General features: G+C 36.3%; 1 protein-coding gene across 3 annotated transcripts in view; it reads right to left on the minus strand.

Moving 5' to 3' along the window:
• Positions 1-8896, minus strand: part of LOC134375391 (glutamate carboxypeptidase 2) — a 62614-nt gene extending 53718 nt beyond the window's left edge. For all 3 annotated transcript variants that reach the window (XM_063093786.1, XM_063093785.1, XM_063093784.1), the window contains exons 1-3: positions 8779-8896; positions 6332-6440; positions 1782-1968 (exon numbers count right to left, since the gene is read on the minus strand). In XM_063093786.1, coding sequence (XP_062949856.1) covers positions 1782-1968; positions 6332-6440; positions 8779-8896 — 414 coding nt within the window. The remainder of the gene's footprint in view (positions 1-1781; positions 1969-6331; positions 6441-8778) is intronic.
• Positions 8897-23163: the final 14267 nt, after the last annotated feature.

The raw sequence follows: 23163 nt of genomic DNA on the forward strand, positions 1-23163 counted from the left end.
ACTTCAGGAGGTAGGACTGGTCATGGGCTTTGTGAATAAGACTCCAAAAGCACAGGCAACAAAACATAAAATAAACAAATGGGGTTATATCAAACTGAAAAGCTTCTGCAAGCAAAAGAAATGATCTACAGAATGAAAAGACAACCTACAGAATGGGAGAAAATATTTGCAAACTATACATCTCACAAGGAATTAATATCCAGAACATACAAGGAACTCAAACAACTTAACATTAAAAAAAATAATAATAATCCAATTGAAAAATGGGCAAAGGAGCTGAGCATGTATTTCTCAATGGAAGACATACAAATGGCCAACAGGAAGAGAAATATCACATGTTCTCACTCACTAGTGAGAGCTAAGAAATAAGTAAACAGAGAAAGAAAAAGAAAGAAACAAACAAATAAAAAAACAACAATCACAATTATACGTTGAACTTTCAGAAAGAGAGGAGAGACTGTGCTACTACAGGAAGGAAAGGGGGAGGGGGTTAGGGAGAAATCAGCTAATGAATACAAAGAATGATTACATTTTGCAATGACCAATAGGCTAATTAACCTGTCGATCATCACATACTGAAAACAAGTATCGATAGTCAACTCTAAACTGCACAAATATGTATAATCAATTATATTTCAATAAATAAAAAAAAATGAGAGAATGATTCATTAGTCATTCATTAGCCAATAAAGGGAGGTCGACTTTTTAAAAAATTTAAATAAATATTTAAAACACATGACAATTTTAGTTCACTGATTAAGCTGAACATATTTGAAGCTATATATAATTTGTAAGGCTCAGGTTTAAAAGGACTGAAGGAAGCTCTCTAAATTGAAAAGGACTATTCTAGAGATGGTTGCTCTAAAACTAATGTATGCTCTATATCTAAAAATACATGAGTTGTATTTTATGAGTTTTCATATTGCATAAATCAGCATAAGAAGTATCTCAATTATCACATTATCTTCTCTTTTTCAAGTATGTGCTCCAACTTGAAAACAAGATCGTAAATTCTTTAGAGTAGATACTCTATACACCTTGTCTGCAAACACTCTTCCCTTTCAAATGTCCACACATAATTTCTTGGCACACAGCTGTAGACATGGTCATTTGAGACAATCATTTTTATGCTTTTTAAAAAATGAAATATATTGATTATATGTATTTGTGGGGTACAGAGTTATATTTCAATACATGTATACAATGTGTGATGATCAAATCAGGGTAATTAGCATATTCACCATTACAAAAGTTAGTCATTTATTTGTGATGAGGACATTTGATCTCTCTCTTGGCCTTAATCATGTACCAATAAAAACCTGCCAGTTCAGAACTGGCCAGCCCTCCCCATCCCCCCCAAAAGAAAAGAAAACCTGCTGGCTCAGACTGCACACTGTGTCTGTGAATTTCCTAGCAACCCCAAACCTGGGCAGTGTCTTTTCAGTCTAAACCTGTCAAAAATGTATCTATTTTCGTTGCTTGGAAGTTTACTAAGTATATAATATTTGATATTGGTGTGCAATACTAAAACATAAAAAATAACAACTGTCATCAAGCATTATTGTTTCAGAATCTTTCCAATATCACATTAAATTGAAACATCCTAAGAAAGTAGTTGACACTGATAATGAGATATTAAAGATATTATCCAGAAGTTTTAAATAATATTGATTTCTATCAATATTTGGAAATGGGATAGGGCATTTTTTTCATAGAAGGTATTTGAAAAGTGCAAAGACTGGGAGGGGAAAAGGTTTTCTTTATTCTTTTGTTTTTTTTACCTCATTTCCATCTTCATCAATTATTGAGATGTAGTTAGGATGAGTCTTATTTGGGTAGGACAACAGGACATCATAATGGGCTAACTCAACAGAATCCAGGCCAAATTCTTTCCACTGGGATCGAATTTGCTTTGCAAGCTGAAAGTTTTGTTCTGTTCCTGCTAAATGTGGTATCCGTGTAAAATTACTGGTGAACAAAAATTGAAAGTGGTTAGAAATTAATCTTTAGTCAGCCTTTACCCCAAATCAACAACAACACAAGGCAGATTTATACGAAAATACTTTGAAGTGTGATATGTTGAAAAAGCAATGCGGTACTACAGGCATTCTTGCAGCAAATAGATTTTCAAAGTCTGCTTTAAAGTTTATACCGTAATTTGTACTAATTCAAGAGAAAAATTGGAGAAACTGATCTTTGCACAGTATCGCCATATGCAATCCTACGGGTATATCTTATCCTTTCCTGAAGATCCATGCATCATAGAAGTTTTATGGAATGATATGTTTATTTCAGTGTATGAAATATATTTGATAGAGGAAAAAATATTTTATCCAAAGACCAAGCTGTGACATGGCAGGAATTACTAATAATTAAATATATTTAAATACCTTAAATTACAGGCAAGTGAGGAATTTTTTGATTAGGAGCCATTTATAAAGTATCTTCATTAAATAATCTGAATATATTGATACAAGCTCAGACTGAATCTCTTGCAGTCCATCCATTATGCAGAGTAGTATACTTAAAATCAAAGACAAGAATTTATCTGAAGAGGAATATCTTTAACAAAGAAACTATGTGGCCAAAATTTGGCTACTGGAAATATTTTCATGAGTAGAATAATATCTCATTTAACACATCTAGATCCTGGCACTTTTAATTTCAAATGTTTCATTCTACTGTGTATCTTAATTTTTTAGTTTGGAAAATCAACTATGAAGGGAAATAACTCTCAGTATTGAAAAGAGAAATGGATTTCTGATTAGTTTACTTTTAATAATTATATTTAAATTATTTAAATTTTATTTATAAAAATAGAATTCAAATCCTCATTTGGTACATTTTTAGGGGTGTAATACCTGACATGGAATTTCTAATGTTTATTTGTAAAATTTGGTAACAAAAAGGGCACAAACTTAGGAGGCAGTTAGGGAGTCTCTATACATCCCTTCATCCATGAATACTTGCAGAGAAAACAGAAAAACAGCCAACATGTTGCTATTTTCTTCTACATTACACAAATCACAAACCACAACATAACCAGGACCCATACTATGCATAATTCCCAAATTAACAACAATAGCTCTATTCCTACATGCAAGAAGAGTTGCATGGGGGATCTTGAACCTACTCACAACAAAGGGGGAGGTGATCCTTTTCAGAATTTGTTATTATAAGTGAAATACCTTGTAACAGCTTTGTCACTAACAACTAGAACACAACATTGTGTTATTATCAGGGTAGTGACCCACTAATTTGGAGCAAACAGATTGGAAAAAATGAGTAGAAAAACGGTGTTTCAAATGATAAATAAATTAATTTGCATATATTATATAAGTGATGTATTACAGATATGTCACTAACTTGGTGTGGAACCCTAGCTATGTCTTAAACTTTTCATCTATACATGGAGAAAATATCACTATCTCACTACTTCACAAAGCTTTGAAACTCAGTAAGATAACTGATAATAAACAGTAGTTCTTAACTTTTTAAAATCACTTGAGATGTGTTTCACAAGTAACTTGTTAATCCTATTAGAATATCAAGGTTTTTTTTAAAGTTAAAAAGAGTAAGAATAATAATTTACAAATTTGTCAAAATAGCAAAAGTTTGTTCATATATCCCTGTCTGGCTGATTTAAATAAGTCCAAAGTATGGTCATATTATCTAAATTCATAAAAGGAGCTATTGGTATTCCTGTTTTGATACATTGTATCTGATTTACAAGTGATGGAGCAGTGTTTAGAGGAGTTACATGATTTAAGGGCAGCTAGTAAAAGGTGGAACTAGAATTCAAAAACACACCAGTAAAATTGAGACCAAAAGTCTAAAATGCTCTTTTAAAAAACCTTGTCTTCAAAATAAGGCAGAGAAGGAAAGTCTCTCTGGAGATGCAAAATAATGAACAGACCTGTCAATTCAACCGGGTGCTTACAATACAGAAGAGAAAACCCAGGACAACACTGCACTACAGACAGATTGAAAATGCTCCTCCTAAATCAATCCTCCTGTCCACTACTCGGAGGATAGGACAATTACTTCACTCAGAGACAGTCGGTATCTTTAAAAGCACAACAAAAGATTATAACAGGGAACAAGATAGAAGGTCCCAGGCTTTCATGGCCTCTGATCCTTGGGTTTATTTTGATCGGAATCTCTCTGATGGACAAATGGAAAACTGGAAATCTGAAGAGCCCTGGAGTCCTCTGGAAATTCTTGCATCCTTGGAGAGGTGAGTGAGAGTTCTCTTAATCTCTTTCTTTTGTTTGTTAATGATAACATCCTTGAGTTCTAAACAGCTTGATGAGCTTGGCTATAGTAAAGGAGAATAAACAAGAAGCTGATTGCTTAGATCTTGCTTGAGAGTTCAGAAAAAGAAACAAAGGAAGGCTGTCATTTTTTTCTTTGTTGGTCAATCCACATAACAAATTAGGAAAGGAAGCTGGTAGCAGGGGCAGCAGCTGTCTAAAGATATGAAGACTATATCTTGCCAGACCTACACTTTTATTTTACCTATTCTACATGATTATGGTGGAATAGATGCAAGAGGTGTATCTACAAAGATAAAAATGTTTAAACTTCAGGATCTCTCACTTGAAAGTGCCCTTCCAAAGACCTGGGAAATGCCCTAGCAAATTTTATTCATAGTTTTAATTCTATTGTAATCAATATACAGGTGTTTGTATGTGTACGCAAGTCTATGCATATCTATGTACATATAATGATCTTTTCACGCAAAGTTACAACTTGCATTTACTAGGGAATCCTTCAGTCACTAGAAGAACTTCAAGTACTTTGAACACATGCACTAAGCCAATTTGTAAAAAAGAAACAACAAAAAAGGACTTTATGTTTTGAAAAAACTAAGCATTCTAATCAGTTATATATAATGTAGGAAATTGCAATAGAAAAGTGTAACTTTAACCTACACTATTTGCCTGTATAATTTTAACCTGCACAAATTGTAATAGAAAAATATAGCTCTAACCTGCACAATTCTGCAAAAGCTTGCTAAAACGGGGAAACATACCTAAAGGCATTTTAAGTAAAGAGTTCAAGAAGAGGTCAGGCAGATTTAAGAGGTCAGAAGAGGTCAGGCAGGTTTAAGAGTTCAAGAAGAGGTCAGGCAGACTTAAACACACATTCCAGGAAGCAGTTGGTCCCAAGGACTAAACCAGCCCCCCCTTATCTTCAAGACACCTGGCTGGACCAGGGAAGATAAACGCTTAAAAAATGTATCATCTCTTATCAGGGTGCAAGCCTGTTAAGGCGCCTCAGTTAATTAGCAGTTATTTCTGTTATGAAAAACTGTCTAAAAAAACTATAAAAACCTTGGTGTTAAAAAACTCAGGGCCGCTTATGACAAAGCGACCCAGCATGCTGAAATAAACCTCTTGCTTGATTGCAGCGATCTCTTGTCTCCTGGTCTTGGTGAAGTGAGCCACCCTTGACGTGTGGGATTTGTGCTTGATGCATGGGTCTTACAATAATAATTTTATAGAAGTGTTTTTAGTTGTAAATTATTTTTAAATTTACTCATTTATTTCTTTTGTTCTACACTGGAAATAGCTATTTCAGGAGGCAGGGAGCTAGATTTTTTAAAAAATATGTTAAATATATGTTCTCCAATTTTATCCTCATCACAACAATATCATTATCTCCATTTTACAGATGTGGAACTGAGGGTTTAAGAATGTTAAATATTCACCCCAAGTTACTTTGTCAATGGGCAAAAATGGAATTTAGACTCGTTTGTCTGACTCCAAAGTCTTATCTTATTTTTTTCATGAATAAGTCAGCAAATTAAGTTCCACTGGCCAAATCTGGCCCCCTGCCTGTTTTTGTACTATTCGCAAGCTAAGAAGTTTTGTAGTTTTCTTTTTTTTTTTATTATTTTACATTTTAAATAGGTAAAATAAACAAAAGAAAAACGATAGTTTGTAATACATCAATTATATAAAATTCAGACTTCGGTACCCAAAAACAAAGCTTTAAGAGAACTGACTCACTTACTTGTTTCTGTATTTTCTTTGGCCTCTTTTGTGCTACAATGGCAGAGCTGAGTAGTTGTGACAGACATCAACTGTCCTACAACGGCTGGCTCTTTTACAGAAAATGTTTTGCTGATTCCTGCTCTAAAACTTCTGCCACGATAAAGTTTACCTGAAAAGTATAATCCTCTCCAGAAGTAATGTGACACAAGATCCTCAACAGACGAAACTTAATAAAAAGCCAGTTTCTGTACATAACATTGGATTAAAACTTTAAACAGAATGATAAATTCTTTCAACGAACTGTCCATGTAGACTCTCAAGTATCTGCTTACTGTAAGAACTTCTTGATGTTCTCAGCTTTCAGTTCATCCAAGAATGCCTTCTTTACGCTGTGCTGTGGAACAACGTAAGCAGCTTCCCTGGAGTATTTTATAAACCACCCTGTAAAATACATACAAATGTAGGAGTGAGATATGAGTTTATAGACGAGTCTTATTTTTTATTGTTGTTTCTTTCATATGAAAAACACAGATTATTAATTACCTCTGGTGTTAGCTGAGATTTTCTTAAATTTAACTTCTCTTGCCTACTTCCAATGAAAAAATATCATGCAAACACATTTTTAAAATACAAACCAATTGCAACATACTTGTTATCCAATTTCAAGACAGGTGTTTTTATTATTCTAAGAAATGTTTAATAAGGAAATCAGCACTAAAATTAAATATTGTATAATGTTTCAACTAATGGGGATAAATAAGATTTTTTGAAAGTGAAAGTAAAAAGTAGATCCACCTTTCTCTATAAAGCTTCTGTCTTCAGTGGCTGCTCCTCTGTTGACCCACAATAAGCTTTTAATAAATATCTATAATGAAATCATTGTGAATATATTTCAAGTACTTGAATTATTTCAAAGTATTGAAGGCAACTCAGACATCTAATTTGCTCTGGTTCTGAAACTAAAACAAAATGTGTTGAGATTCTTGTGTTTCCAGTTGAATAGGCTTCAGAAATTCAAGTTCAGAAAGCTACAGTAAAGCTACAATTTGCCCAACATCTCCACGAGACACCCAGTGCACACAGGAAGCCAGAGGCAATGGATAGCCAGGTCGGGTAGAGGCATTAGCCCCTGCAGTTGGTGTTTAATCTGACAGAGATACAGCATCATTATGGGATATTTTTAAAGAAATTATGTGATCTGGAAATAAGATTGTTGCAAAGTCAAGGCTCAGCCAACTTTCATGGAGCTTTCCAACTATTAATCACATACATACAGACACACACACACATATATGCGTGCATATTAAAATCCAGGACTCTACCCAAAGGGATATATGATTCCACCTGTGCATAAACAAAAAGACTTGTATTACACTGTGGATCAGGGAAGGACACACTGAGGATGAGATGCTTGAAAGGTGGACAGGATGAAAAGGATGAAGCCTGTGGCGGAGAGGAGAGCAGAGAATCCTAAGAAAAAAGAAACAATAAGAACCTCTTCTGCGTCAGCCACCGAGTAGTGAATACAAGGTTGGGGGTGAGGGCAATATCAAGAAGAATAAAATGTCTTTAAGAGACCCAGGAGATTTTAATCCCCAAGCCAACCTTGCCAAGTCTACTTCCCGTTTCTGAAGTGGAAGAAATGGAAACAATTTGAAATGTATCCTTATTGGGCACTTTTTTAAGTCCCAAAACAACCCCAGGTGGTTACTAACAACCACATGTTAGGTACGAACTGTGTGGCTCAAATGTCCCTTAATGATGCCAAGGTCATACAGCAAATTAGAAGAGGCTAAATTTGAGTGAACCCAGCTGGGCCAGCCCTGGTCTTTTAAACTCCAGAAAGGGGATACAAATTCAGAGCAGGAGTGAACTACCTGGCAATACCTTTCTTAGGCTAATCCTGTGCATTAAAGTCCGATCAGGCTCATCTCCTTTCCAAGAAGAAATAAAGCGCCCAAAGCCCCAGTACTGTGCTATTTCATTTGCTATTAGTTATAAGCTGTAGACAGCATTATCCTTGTCATGAAGATAGGGAAACTGAAGCTGAGAGGCTCAGTAATTTGTTCAAGGCCATTAAGAAGTGGCAGAATCGAAATTAGAATTTAAGGGCCCGAGTTTGCCTGTGCAAACTTGGTGAAAATCGTGCTGATTTTCTTGGAGAGTTGGGTTAAATCTGTAAATCAGTACACTGGGAACAACACAAACCCTGTCGGTAAAGATCTGGTCCGAGCGCTGACAATAATTCACCCAGTTCCCAAATGTGCCTCTGTTACTACCAAGGACTAAAGAACGCGAAGAGAAAAAAGATTTCCTTTGCAGCAATACCCTGCATTCTACCATACACCGGAAGCAGCCCCAGGTACTGTCAACGACTAGATAAAAACTCCACGCAGGTAAGAGAGACTTTTTGCAAAACTCCCTGGGCGACCTGGTTTAACAGCCCGCAGAGATCTGCCGCTTGTACCGAAAGTGCAGGGTTTGGCAGCGTTCCAGGGGGCGAAACCTTTCTAAGACCAGTTTCAGGTTCTCTCCATTCTACGCCTTGACCTGGGTGACGCCGTCCTACAAGCAGCCGGTGTAGAGCTCAACCCTGCACCGCCCCCCAGGCAACGCTGGCACCACCTAACTCGCGGGGGCTCCTCCCCACGCGGCCCGCGCCCAAAGCGCCACCCCTCGGGAAGATCAGCAGCAGGACCCCGTCGGCAGCCGGCCCGCGGGTCCCAGGGCCGCGGAGCTGCTGGGGAGGCGCCAAGGACCGCGGGGAGCGCGCCCCTACCGCAGAGGAAGCCGAGGCTGAAGAGGCCGCCGGCCAGCACCAGGGCCCCAGCGCAGAGCTGCCACCGGCGGCGCCCGGCGACCGCGGCCGAGTCGGTCTCGGGCAGCAGGTTCCACATCCCGGCGCCCACCGAGGCTCCCGCGATCCGCGCCTCGCTGCGGCCCCACGGCGCGCCCTGGACCCGCAGCAACGTTCGCTCCAGCCCTGGGCTCTGGTTCCTCCGCCCTGATAGTCTTTCTAGCGGACTCTGAACCAATCCGAGAGAGAGAGAGGGAGGCAACGTCTGCCTCCAGGAGAAAAGAACCCGGCCCATTTCGAGAGGCGCTTCAAAAAAAAGTTATTCTTGAAAACGTCTAGCTCTTGCGTACTTAAAAATGAGAGAGACAGAAAGGGACAGAGAGAGGGACAGAGAGGGACAGAGAGCGCGCTACTCTCATCTCTCCACTCCTGTAATTCAGTAGGACGCTCCTCCTGTCTTCCTGGGAAAATACATAAGGGCCTGGCTCCAGGCTAGTTGTTAAAAAAGACTAGATCATCTCTTAACTTTTTCTCAGTCTGAAATCCTGTAAAATCCTTCATAGTACTATACCGAGTAAAGTCAAGCAGAAAGTCCTTGCACTGTTTTGGAAAGTCAGGGAGGTTTGGCATCAATGTATATTACCTCCTTGCTCTTTCTCATGATAAATATCATTGTTATTTTTTTTTTTTAAAGTAGGGAATTATCTTCTATTTACATAGCAAAACCGCTTTTAAAGAAATAACATTGGGATTTGTCTAAGTCAGAGTTCATTTTCATATCCCAGCAGTGTTTGGTCTCTTTCATTCTACAGATATGAAATCAGTCTCTATTGAATTAACCAGAAGAATCAATCACACATAATTTTATCCCCATTATAAATTAATAATAATAATAATATCTAGAGAGAGAGAGAATAATTGCATGCTTTATAAAATCAAGTGTGTTCTCATAATCCATGAGGGAGACCATGCATTGACTAGGCATTCTTTTATGAAAGCATTGATTTTATCAAGATAGTGAAGTGCTGGTAGGATCTGAACAAGACAGTGAGGGGCAGGTAGAAGATGAGAAGAAACATCAGGGGCTGGGGGCCAGCAGGGTAGACAAAGGCCAGAAACTCAGAGTATATTCAGAGAATAGCTAATAGCTTACTTTAGAAAAGGGAGAGAGCAGGATGAGAGTGGGGAAAGATGGGCTGCATTATAGAGTCTTGGGTACTTTGACAAAGAATTCCTAAGTAAAGAAATGTAGAAATGTGGGGAAATTAATCTGTGAACAGTTTACTTGAGCAAGAGAACTCTTACATAACATAGAACAGGGAAAAACGGAGTTTCTTAGTCCTTTTCTAACAAAACCCTATATTTATTATATCTTTCCTAATGTTCCCATTGTCAAATCTAACCAGAAATGGCAGAATAATACTAGCTAATATTTACTGAGCATTATTATGAGTGATGCACTTTATATACATTTTCTCATTTAATCATCATGGGAACACTTCAAGGTTTGTCCTATCTTTCCATTTGACACACGGAAAAAATGAAATTTAGTGAGATTAAGTGAATCATCCAAAGTCATCAAACTAAGATTTAATATGGTATCTGTCTTACTCCATACACTCACTATACCGCTCCCATTGATCTAGTGTACATTTACTGAATTTGCCTGTAGTATCAGAAGAAGCTTAGGTCTTGGAGTCAGATGATTAACTTAAAGTTTGGATCTAGTCCTGTCTAAGCTGCCCACCCTTGCTTGCCAAGCATGCAATTTACCAGAATATATTTCCTCATTGTAAAATGTGGGATTACCCAGTCACATTATCCAGTACAGTTGGTTAATGAAGATGTTTTGAAAGTCATAAGTAACTATACGTGAAGCAAATGTCAATTAAAAATAAGAAAGAATTTTTGAATAACAGAAGAATTACCTAGTAATTGAATTAATAAGGCTCTATGGTTAAGAGGATGCATTTGAAGAATTCATGGAATGAGTGATCATCTGTCAGATAGTAGTTCCATGTGAACTTACAGTTTAGTGGGGAAGATGTGCCTTAAATAAGTAATTAATAACTAACTTTATGAGCACTTTCTATATAGTAGATGCTATGCTATGTGCTTTATATGCATTAGTGCATTTAAGTCTCAGGATTTATCCTGAAAGAATTTAAAATCTCTGGGAAGAGATCAGGCAAACCACCTAGATATTTTTCTTGTCACATTTATTATTATTTATGTTTTACAGATAAGAAAATTAAGGTTTAGAAAAATTGATTAATTTTCTCAAAAAAATAAAATAAAATAAAACCACAAAACTGGCAGATGTTTATTTTCTGAACCCCCTGATACTCATTAGGCCACACTTTACTTCCTTGTTTAACTATTGGGGAAAGAGTGAAGATGAGTCTTTCTTCATATCAGGATTTGTAGAAGCAACCATGAACTAAATCAAAGTATACACTCACTTTTTTTGGTCTGTCCTTGGCAAAAAGAAATAAAATAATTTTAGCTGCTCTTATTTCCAGACTCTAACACGTAATTGCTTTGGAAAAATAGTTGAACTTAGTCAGGACAAAAACATATTTTACTCTTCTCTGGCTTCTTCTTAATCTGCAAACACAGCATTCCTTAACTCTAAACTGCACACTAAATAGCATAGCTCTAGGAGATAAAAGTTCTAACTCTCTTTCCCAAGTGATTTGATATTTTTAAAATTACAATCTTTTAAAATTGGGAGTTAGTTACATAAGCACATACATTTGTCAAACTCTTAGTTTTACATTTAAAATCTGTGCATTTTATTGTACATAAATTATAAATGAAAAAAAAATGACTTAAGCAAAAAGATAGGGCATAGATAAATGAGAATGTTTCTTAATGGTTTGTCCACTTCTTCAAAGTAAATAATTCTCGATCTCATTATGCCTAGTTGCCCTAAACTAGGGAATCTTTGTGGAGAGAATCTTTGCAGACAAGGTTCTTTGCCTTGGAATTCTGAGAAATAGAAAATTTAGCAATACTCTTTCCAATTTAATGATGGAAAGGGATAGTAAAAGAACATATTTTCAGGAAAAAATGTTTTTAACATTTAAATCAAATGTAGATTTTTTCTCCCTTAATTTTTATTAGTAAGATAAAACTAGCTTATTATTTTTTTAAATGTATATAGAAGTGTAGGAAGTAAGAAGCTCAAGTATCATTTTATACCCTGCTAGGGTCTGAATGTTTGTCCCCTAGAAAGCTCATGTAGGAGCTTGATTCCCAGTGTGGCAGTACTGAAAGGCAGAGCCTTTAAAAGGTGATTGGATCGTGAAGATTATGGTGTCATGAATGAATGCATTAATTCATCCATGGAAAAACAGGTTAATGGTTTTAATGGGTTATCGCCAGTGTGGACTGGTGGCTTTATAAGGAGAGCAAGTGAGCACATTAGCAAGTGCTCTTGCAAGGCCTTGCTGTGTGATTGCCTGTGTCACCAAGGGACTCTGTAGAGAGTTTCCACCAAAAGAGAGCCCTCATCAGCTGGGCCTTCTACACTCTGGTCATCTCAGCATCCCAAACTGTAAGAAATAAATTTTGTTTTCTTATAAACTACCTAGTTTTAGGTATTCTGTTACAAGACAAAACGAATTGGTATACATCCCTTTGTCCTTCCTCATACCATATCACCCTCCAGATGTATAAACATTTTGGTACTAATCCCTCCAGATATTTTTTCTATGTGTACAGACAATGCTTTTAAAATACAAAATAAGGTTATGCTGTGCCTTTATTTACTCATTAGTTTCAAAATAGCTTTTAATTAACAGATATATACATACAGTACACAAGTCATAATTCATTTTTACAAAATGAACACGTCTGTCATTTAGCATCAAGGTCAGGAAACCAGATCACCAGAACTCCAGAAGCCCTCCTCCTGTTCTTTTTACATCACTGCCCTTCATGATGAACGATATCCACTACTGTCGTCTTCTGAATTCTAACACCAATGCTTAGTTTTGCCTCTTTTTGAAATTTCCATAATTGGAATCATACAGCATATATACTTCTGCGTTTGGCTTCTTTTCCTCAGAATTATGTTTCTGAAATAGATAAATAGTGTGCTAGTAATTCAGCTCTGCGAAGGAGGGTAAAAGCACTGATCTGCAGCATTTACTGATCTCCATGACACAAATTCTCCCACCATGGTAGATTTCAGGCTAACAAAATGCACTGAATATGCACTTGGGAAGAGATGCCCATAGCTGCCCCTTGTAAGCTGGTAGGTGCAGGATCCAGCACACCACTGGACCATATCCCTCCATGTAGCAATAGTCCATTCATTTTCAGTGCTGTGGACTAATCACTTGTACAAATACACCAAAGTTTATTCATTCTCCTCGATAGATATTTAGGTTGTCTCCAGTTTTTGTCTATTAGAAGTTGCGCATCTATGAATTTTTTTGTGCATGTCTTTTGGAGATCATATGTACTCATTTTTGTGGGTATATATTTAGAAGTCATAGGTGTGTATATATTTGGCTTTAGTGGCTACTTTTACAGCTTTCTAAAGTGTTTATTTATCCCTCTTACCAGCAGTGTATGTGAAATTCTAGTTCCTCCACATCCTTGCCAATTAACTAGTATTTCTCTGATGATTAATATAATGGAGGAGCTTTTCTTGTGTTAGTTTGTTTGTTTGTATTCCTCTTTTTTGCTCTGACCAAGTGTTTTCTCCCATTTTCTATTGGGTAGTCTGCCTTTTTTTTTCTTTTCCTGGCCAGTCAGAGGATCCAAACCCTTGACCTTGGTATTATTGGCACCGTGCTCTACCAAGTGAGCTAACGGTCAGCCCTTGATTTTTTCTTCTTGATTTATAAGAGTTTTTACATATACTTAGGCTTATAATTTTGTAATTTGTTTATTTTACTCAATAATGCAGCCTTTTACATTGGTACATAAAAATATCTACCTTATCTTCAGTCTCTATAGTATTTTAAAGAATAGACATGAAAAAATGTATATTTTATTCTTATTCATTCCCCAAATTTCTATGTATAGCTGATTCACATAAAAATTTAATATGTTGAATCAAATCAAACATCCATCCTGGAAAGTAGCACCAGAAATTGTATTATGAAGACTGACCCTTAAAGGACACTTGAAAAATGAAAAGGCATTCTTCAGACAGGCGAAGTATAAAGGACCTTTTTGTTCCACAAACAGTATAATCACAGAATGTTAGTGATTCTAATGTGATAAGAAACAAGGTGGTGTGATTTGTATGGAGCAAAGTGAAAACTGTTGAGATTTGTTTGGAAAGTAAAAGTAATAACTCAACCAGAAGCTGATTGGGAATATATGCAGTCTTGGCAAAGGGCATTATTTTGAAGGTTGTAATGGGAATTCTGAGCAAACATATCACGACCTAAACTGAAGGGGACTGAGTGAGCCTGTATCTAAACAAATGATCTGCTTCAAAGCTCCTCAGAAAATATGGAGAACAGTAAACTGAATGTTCAATTAAAATGTAGTTTTATTGGGGAAGGGAAGGAGTATGGATTGAAAGGATATATCATTATTTATTTCAAACCAGAAACTAAAAGCTACAATCTCTGCTTTAAAAATAATTATTTTTTAAAATGCACAAATATTCACAAATACAAAGCACATCATGTCAAAGTTGTGGCTTTGAAATCATACATACCTGGTTTTAAATCTATATCGGTTACTCATTTTTGCAACTATAGGCAAATCATTAATTTTATCTTTTATAATCTTTACCACTCCACAGAAAAGTTTCATCTCAAGTAAGCAATAATATACAACGTGCCAAATTCTCTTTACTTCTCTCTCTTTTTTTTATTATAAATGGCATGACTATGCATCTCATGACACAGTATAGCTGTGAGATATCTCTAGACTCTTAAGAACATAGAAAAAACATGACAAAAATGTAGGCTTCCATCAAAGTACTTAGAACTTTGCATGACAAAATTAAATCCACTGATATAACCACCTGGGTAGGTTTGGTTTGCAGAATCCTGTGAGAAAAATTAGGAAAAATCGAAATACAAGCATGTAATCTTGGTGGACTACATGATCTGCAAGGCCATTTAGTGGGCTGATATGGTGACTACAAATAGGACTCAGTATGTCCTGTCACTGTCTCAGATATCAGTGTCCCTAGTCAGTATGTCAGATCAATATACAATTTCCACCCATCTAAGAGTATCCTCAAGGATTCTGTGATGACTTGGTCATTTCTTCTGTAGGAAGGCCTATTTTTACTCCTAGAATATTTAATTTAAACATAAAAATGTTCAGGTAATTTAACCCATTAATTGTAAGAAATTTAGGCATATTCAGTATTTCAAAAATGTGATGTGTATTGCTTAAAATAATTTGCCCTATTCAATGAGTCTTGATTTTAATATAAGCTGTATCATTGAGTAATTGAGTTCATCTTTTGGATTTTAAGTTAAAATTACTTACATATTTATATGCACTATTACTGGAATATGTAAAAGAAATTAAGATTCCCCATAATTATAAATTAAATTTATTAGACTTACAAGAATTAATTTTAAGTACTTAGGAAGGTTGTTAGAAGGACAATTAAAGTATCTAAAAAGTTAACAGACTATATTAAATTTATAAATGCTATTTAAAATGTTTAATAGTATTGAACTGTGTGTGTAAAATAAGACAAAATTTATGAAAGATACCATAAGTTATTGTTAAAATTTATTAGATTCATAAATAGAATAAGATATATATGTTAAACATAAAGGAGCTAAAGAAGATTTTAAAAACATTTCTAGTTTCAATAAGTAAAATATTGATTATAAAAATCAAAATAAAGCTGAATAATTTCTGTATATAAACCTGCCTTCAAGGATATGAAAAAGTCACAGTGCAGACACTCAGAGGGTTTAACAAAGTTAATTGCTAGTTCCCTCATTAACACTTTCTCTTCTGCACTGTATGATACCACTCTGCTGTCACACTGACTGGAATCCCTTCTCAGTCTTCTTAGCCATCTTCTCTGCAAGACCTTTAAATGTTGTGGTGTCTCAGGACCCAGCAGAAACTGGCTAGAGGTTCACCAAACACATTTCCCTCTTGTCCTAAGCACACAGATAAACTACATGTCTAAGTGTCCCTTGAAGGTAGGTGCACCCACTGTATTCAGTAAGAGCTAATAAAATATGAGAGGAAGTGAACTATGCTGTTTCCAAACTTAGCTCATAAAAACATCCTACACAATTTACCCCTCTCTGTCTTTACCCCAATTATTTGGCTGAATACTGAAGATCTAGCAGAGGATTCAGAGCCCTAGGGGATAGTACAACCACCAGACAGAAAGAGCTTAGATTCCTGTATCATTGCTAGGAGCAATCAGCAATGCCCATTTGGATTTTATAGAAGTGGAAAATAAACTATTTTTTTTTAACTGAATGGATTTATTTGTTACAGAAGCTGTTATCACCAAATACCTTTAATTTTGATGGAAAGATTGTCTGCTTAGATTTCTCCCGAAATTCAGAATTAAATATGTCATTGCTTAATCAAGTTTCTCCACCTGGCAGCTTAAACTCCACACAGTCAAAGAGAAGTTGGTCTACTACTCACTGTCCAGCAAATTTATTCTTTCCCTCTCCCTATCAACCCCACCTCTTTCCAGGCTTTCCTGCCTGCCCTATCTGAATAAACGGCACACTCTCCACTGCTATACAGGGTAAACACCTAAATCATTCTTGATTCTCCATTTTATTTTATTTATTTATTTATTTATTTTTTGTCTTTTTGTGACTGGCCGCACGGCGCTCAGCCAGTGAGCGCACCGGCCAGCCTTATATAGGATCCGAACCCGCGGCGGCGGGAGCACGGCCGCGCTCCCAGCGCTGCACTCTCCTGAGTGCGCCGCGGTGGTCGGCCTTTGATTCTCCATTTTATTGATACCTACTACCATTACTGTAGCCCTTAAAAAAAAAAAAAAAAAAAGAAAGACAGAGAAAAAGAAAGGTTATGTCATCTTTTTGCTTGAAAACCTTTGCCTTTACTCTTTTATTTTTCCCCAACAAAATAAAATATTCAAATATTTCCAGAACCTTATACAAATCTATTCTTGCAGTGGACATCTACCTAGAAAACCTCATGTCCCTGGACATAGTTAATTAAATGAAGAATAGATACTTGATTCAGTTTAAAGTTTGAAGTGGCTGGAAGTGTTACATGTACAGCTAGTCAGTTCCTGCCCACCACATGGATGAAATAACAGAGAAAGCAGGATTAACTAGAAGGAAGAATAAAGCAAGTGCCCATGGAGGAGCAGAGACAGTACTTCAGAAATGGAGCACTCCCTTCAGTCATGACCTTCATGATCTTGGTTCCAGCATTTTTTGAGTCCCACTGTCATCCCTACCCTTGGGTTCTGTGAGATGTTCTTTTGTCTTTATAATAAGCCCCTGTTCCCCTTATTCATCTCCTTTTCAATGAAAATAACTCCAGTTATTTTTCTTTTACTCACAACATAGAATTTCGAATAATTAAAATATTTTTTGAATAATTAAATAATAATAATTTTAATTATTCAAAATTCTATGTTGAATAACATACACATATTATTCTCCAGTCTCATCTCCCATTCATCACTACTCTCCTATTCCCTGTCTCCATCACATATCATAAAAACTGGTTATATTGAGCATCAAATGATGTCTGGAACAATCCTGGTTATATTGAGGTATTAGGATTTTATCTGTCTGTAATGCTCACTGCCACAACTTTCTGGAAATGTTGTAGTTGCATCTAAGGGTCATCTCAAACATCATTTTGCATTGGACTTATTCTGAACTTCTGCAGGAAGATGTTTCTATTCCATCTTCTGTGCTGCCACAGTACTCTACATACACATCTGCATTAGCAAGAAGGAAATGAGATCATTATCGAAAGCTCTTCTTCCTCATTAGACTGACTCAAGGGCAGAAATGACACCTAATTAATTCTTAATGCCTCAGTATAGTACCCTATCTGACACACAGTGCATGTATGTATGTCAAATGAAGGAAGGAATACATGAAAGAGGAAATTGTGCTAGCTCCAAAAATTATTGCTTTAGCAGATGACATCTATTTTGTTTAATTTTTAAGATGATTGTTTTGGCTTGTTTTTTTTAGGTTATTCTTCCTTTCTATGTTTTATTACCTGTCAGCAGTAAAAGCCTGGAGGTGAAAGAAATAATTGTGATTATCAGTTTTCAAACCTGTTAATTCTCTTCCCTAGCATTTTTCTGAGTTTTTATTTTGTTCTTACTTCAGGGCTATACTGCCTAGAAAGTGTGTTTAAGATCTCTGTGCTCCCTTGCAAATTTGTGTAGGATGAATTTAAGTTTGGACATTTGCTGCATTTTAAAACACGTGCTTTGAAAAAATAGAGGATGGAGTAAGAAATTAGCCTAGGGGCAGGGGAATGAAAGGAGGAAGATTTCCCTTAGGAAGTGTTGCTTTATCTCAGGGCCAATGGATACTTTATCCAGACTGAAAATGAGAGAAACAGCTTTTGAGGTAGAAGCTGCTAAATGCACAGTGATTATGATGTAGGAGAGAGCTCTGTATGTTGGAGGAACTGAAATCATGACAGAGTGCCAGAATGCAAGGCAGAGACCTCTCATTTCTTTTTCTGTTTGTTTTTTCTTTACGTAGACCTTCTTTCCTGCCGCTATTTTTACCTTCTCCCTCACTGACTGCTGACTTTCTCACATTCACAGAAAGCTGCTCATCTATCAGTTCAGGATTTTGAATTTTATTCCACATCCAGAGGGTATAGTAAAAGGGTCTTTACCCAAAGATATCTGTATTGCAAATTATTTAAATTTTTAAGAATGTTTTTCATTGATGGAGTGGGGTTTTATTAAGAAAAATGTTTGAGGGCTTAGAAAAGGCTGTTTGTGAGCTATTACACAATTTTCTGATTTGTATAAAGGTACTCAATGACCCCCTGCACTAAAATACATAGTTATATTCTTCAGAGATGTCTATTTTTTGATTGTGTCCATTTCCTATGTGGACTATATCTTGGTTAAGGAATCTACTGATGAGTTTCCAACCTTCTCTTTTGCCAAGAACTGAACTAAACAAGATGTTTCTTGAGCCACTAGCCAATAACAAGCAAACAGGCTTTTTCTTCTGTGTAAACTTACTAGCTATGACAGTTTTGTATGACAAAGGCCTCTTTAGCCTTCAGAAGCGGGAAAATCATGTTGTTCAGCAAGCTTGGCCTGTCCACCTGTGATTCAGGCATGATCTTATTTAGTGACACTGCCGTAAACTTTCTGTCTCCAGCTGCTGATAATTCGATGAGGAATTCGATCTGTTCCACTCTAGCTCTTCCCCTCCACAGCAAGTAAGTCAAAGAAGAGAGAGTTGGGGGAAGGGGAGAAGGGGAGAGGGGAGGTTTCAAGGTGGCATTCTCCAGAAAGCCTGAAAAATCATGCCAACCAGTTAGAACACATTTTGAGGAGTTAAATTTGGATTAATTCAGATTAGAATATTTTTTCTATTTTTGTTCCAATTTAAAAATTTTTTCTTCTTAAAAACTTTTTTAGTACGAATTGTGTAAAAAATCTCCAGCTTTGTTCTAGCTGAACTTGCAGGAAAAGGAATGTTTCCAGGTCTCAGAGCTGAATAAATAATAGAACAGTGTATTTCTAAAAAGGCAAGCCAGGAGGGATAGTCCCAGTTGGAAAGCCCAGTAACAAGAAAGTTGATATGATGAGGGAACTAGGAATTTCTCTGAAAAATAACTCTTTACCCTATGTTTAAATAAAAGGACTTATTCCTTTTGGATATTCTAAGGATTTCTCAACTATTGCTAATCACTAGTACTCTTGTGATTAGCTACAACTAAGCAGGAAGGAACAGACTAAATCTTTAGACAAGGATAAAGTGTGTGTTAGAACATAGCTGTAACATAAAAGTGAGTTGCAACATAGTCTGAAGATTCCAGAATAAAAGGATTCCCTAGCCACAGATCACCAAAGTATTCTGTAATAGTTTAGCTTCTACTTAGAGTGTTCAGTCCTATCTCTCTTATAAACTCTTTTTTTTCCATTTCTTGGGAAATCTGTCCAATTCCATCTATTTTTCTATCTGGATATTTAGCACTTATCATAGTCTTATTACTGTGTATTATTCAACCAGATTTGTGGTTTAATAGAAAGAACTTGGACCAGGAATCAAGAACAGTGGTTTAACACATTTAAAAGAAGTAATAATGTAACAATAACTAACAGTTATTGCTTATTTATTCTGTGTTAAATGCTTTACGTTGGGAGGTTGAGAATAAACGAAGTGTTAAGTGAGCAACAAACTATGAAGGTAAATATGTATGATAAAAAAGCAATTTGGTAACAGAATAAAATATAAAATAAAGTTACCTATGGTGTATGTGGGATTATTGCTGTGCTCTGAGTAGGCATAAGTAAGGAGCGGGGGGAGTACTTCAGATGAACGTTGTTATTTCTTCAGGTAAAGCCAAGTCACTCAATAGAAAACAAATCTGCCATTAATATTTTTCTACTATTTTGTCAAGTCCTACGTCTAGTAGGAAAGAGTACCCATATCTTGGACATTGCAAGACCAGTGTATTTACAGTTGTAAATACTTAACACAGTTGATTTATTCAGGAGTTCCTGGGAAACATGGTGCTTATAATGGGATGAAATGGGAAACAGGGAGAAGAGGAAGCAAAACTTCATTGGATTATGAATCCAAGATTCTTAAAAAAGTTGAATAGCTTTCTCTTTCTCATTTGTTATGTTTCTTTTTTATCTCTACTCAATAGAAGAGACTTGGGATCATAAGTGTTTCTTTTCTTTTCCATTTTAATTATTGGCTTTATACATAAGTGGAGTTCATTATTGACAGAAAGGTCCCCTTGTGGTCCAACATAAAATCCCTCATTCAGTTAAAATTCTGCACACAGAAAGTTAATTTAGGTAAATAAGCAAGTGGCATAGGTGCTCTATGCTAGGTCATATTTCCATAGGTTGCATACTTCCAATTTATTTGTTTATTTTTGAGTAGCTTACCTTGTATTTGTACTTTTTGGTATTGAATGCTTGACAGCAAGAATTAAGTAAGGTTGTCACAGCCCCGTAAATGGAGGAGTTCGATAACCCAAAACTTTAAAAATTAAAGATTTTTTAAAAGACAAATAATTACTTCACTTTAGAGAAAAGAATTAAAGCTGCTTACTTTTTAAAATGCCATTAATTTGAACATCACTATAGATAATAGATTACCATGATAAATGATGGGATTCTGGCAGAGCCAAGCATTGCACAGCTCCTCTTGGGACACACATGGTACTCAGTGTGGATGGTGCACCCTAGAGTCATTCCACATGGGGTCCTAGTGTTACCAAAACCACACAGGTCTGTTTGCTTGCCGCTGAACAGTCAATAATTGAGAGACAAGTGTTGATGTAAGGCAAGGTACCTTTAATCAGGAAGCCGGCAGCCTGGGGAAATGGTGGACTCATGTCTCAAAGACCAGCTCCACTTTTCCCAGACTTGCGAAAGGGTTTTATAGGAACAAGTGGTAGGCGGCTAATTCATGGTGACCTAAGCAGGGACATGCAGGCATAATCATAAAATTGCAGATAAACATCAAAGAATTTCTTGGGTTGGAGCTGATTCATAGTGACCATCCTCTGTGAAGTCAAGTCACGGATTCAGTTCCTGTTAACCTCGAAAAGATCTAGTTAGTAAGTTAGTAAAGAATGACCATCTGGGTTAACAATTTCTTCTATAATTATCCTGTGTACAATGTGAGCAAAAGTCATTATTTTCTAGCAATCATGTGAACAAGAATCATTGTATTCTAATGTCCACCTGCAAGCTATGCGGTTCAGGTTACAAGAGTAAGAAAAAAACTTTTTAATTTAGAAGTTCAACAAAATGGAGTCACTTCTGTTCAGGCTGTTACACTAGTCTGGCATAAATATTTATTCTCAATTTAGTAATCCCTTAACTAAGAGTGGCTATGAGAATGGCTTTTATTTTGTCTTGCTTAAATTCCTCTTTTTAGCCTGGCCCAAATTTTGCTAATCTTCTTCTGCATGTCTCCATGTTCTGTTCTTGTACCACACCCATCGGTGTTCACATGATTCTTTGAACTGAAAAGAAATTTACACACACATACAGCCACGTTTTCCAAAGTTCATTGTAAATACCAGGGTGTGTGTGCGTGTGTGTGTGTGTGTGTGTGTGTGTGTGTGTGTGTGAATTAACTCTCTATACCTGAGGAGATTTTATTTCCGTCCAATGGGTTCTACTTTATTTTTTAATGTCAAGAAATAACGCTACTCTCTCTGCACATGTATGTGTATTCACCATTCTGCCAACACCATTTAAAATGCAGCTCTCTTCACAGAAAGATTAAATTATTCGTGGAAGTCTCAAATGAAAAACTGTCCCGATGGACAGAAATAAGGATGCCCTTGCACTTCTCATACAGCACCATTTAACATATGCCTTTAATTGAAACAGTGTAAACTTATTGCTTAATAATTCTAATACCATTTAATGCACCATAACATGTTAGGGGAGCATGATAATTTAACACATCCTTTCTATATTCTTGTTTGTTTATTTTTCATTCTGTTGTTTTTTTGTACATCTTCTGTATGTCACCTCAAAATTTTTTTTCACTAGATCTAGATCTTCTCCTATACTCCAGCCAGTGTGCCTAATGTGAGTTATGTGTGTTCCCCCCACCCCTGCCATTCATATGTTGAAGTCCTAATCCCCAAAACCTCACAATGTTACCTTATTTGGAGATAGGTTCTTTACAGACGTAATCAAGATAAAGTGAGGTTATTAATGTGGGTCTTCATCCAACATGACTTGTGTGATCATAAAAAGAAAAAAATTTGGAGACCTGCAGTGGGAGGATGACTAAAGATAGTCATCTATGAGCCAAGGAGAACGGCCTGGAACAGGTCCTCCCTCACAGTCCTCAGAAAGAACCAACCCTGCTGACTCCTTGATATCCTGCCTCTAGCTTCTAGAACTGTAAAACAATAAATTTCTGCTGTTTTAAGCTACCCAATTTTGGGCACTTTATTACAACAGTCCTAGGAAACTAATGCAGAACCTCCATTAAAACATTTTATCTTGTTTACTCCAGATTATTTTTCTTTGGCTTATCTGTTCCAGACTGGACGATATACTAATTGAGAGAAATGATCTTGCCTGCCATATATTTTACTCTATACTTCACTCACATACTTCACTTTGTAAAGGACACAAAATGTAAGCCATGATACCTGACTTAAGATCCAATGTTTATTCATCAGGTACTCAGTGAGTGCCTATTGTGA

The sequence above is a fragment of the Cynocephalus volans genome, chromosome 4, assembly GCF_027409185.1.
Source record: "Cynocephalus volans isolate mCynVol1 chromosome 4, mCynVol1.pri, whole genome shotgun sequence".
Classification (NCBI taxonomy): Eukaryota; Metazoa; Chordata; class Mammalia; order Dermoptera; family Cynocephalidae; genus Cynocephalus; species Cynocephalus volans.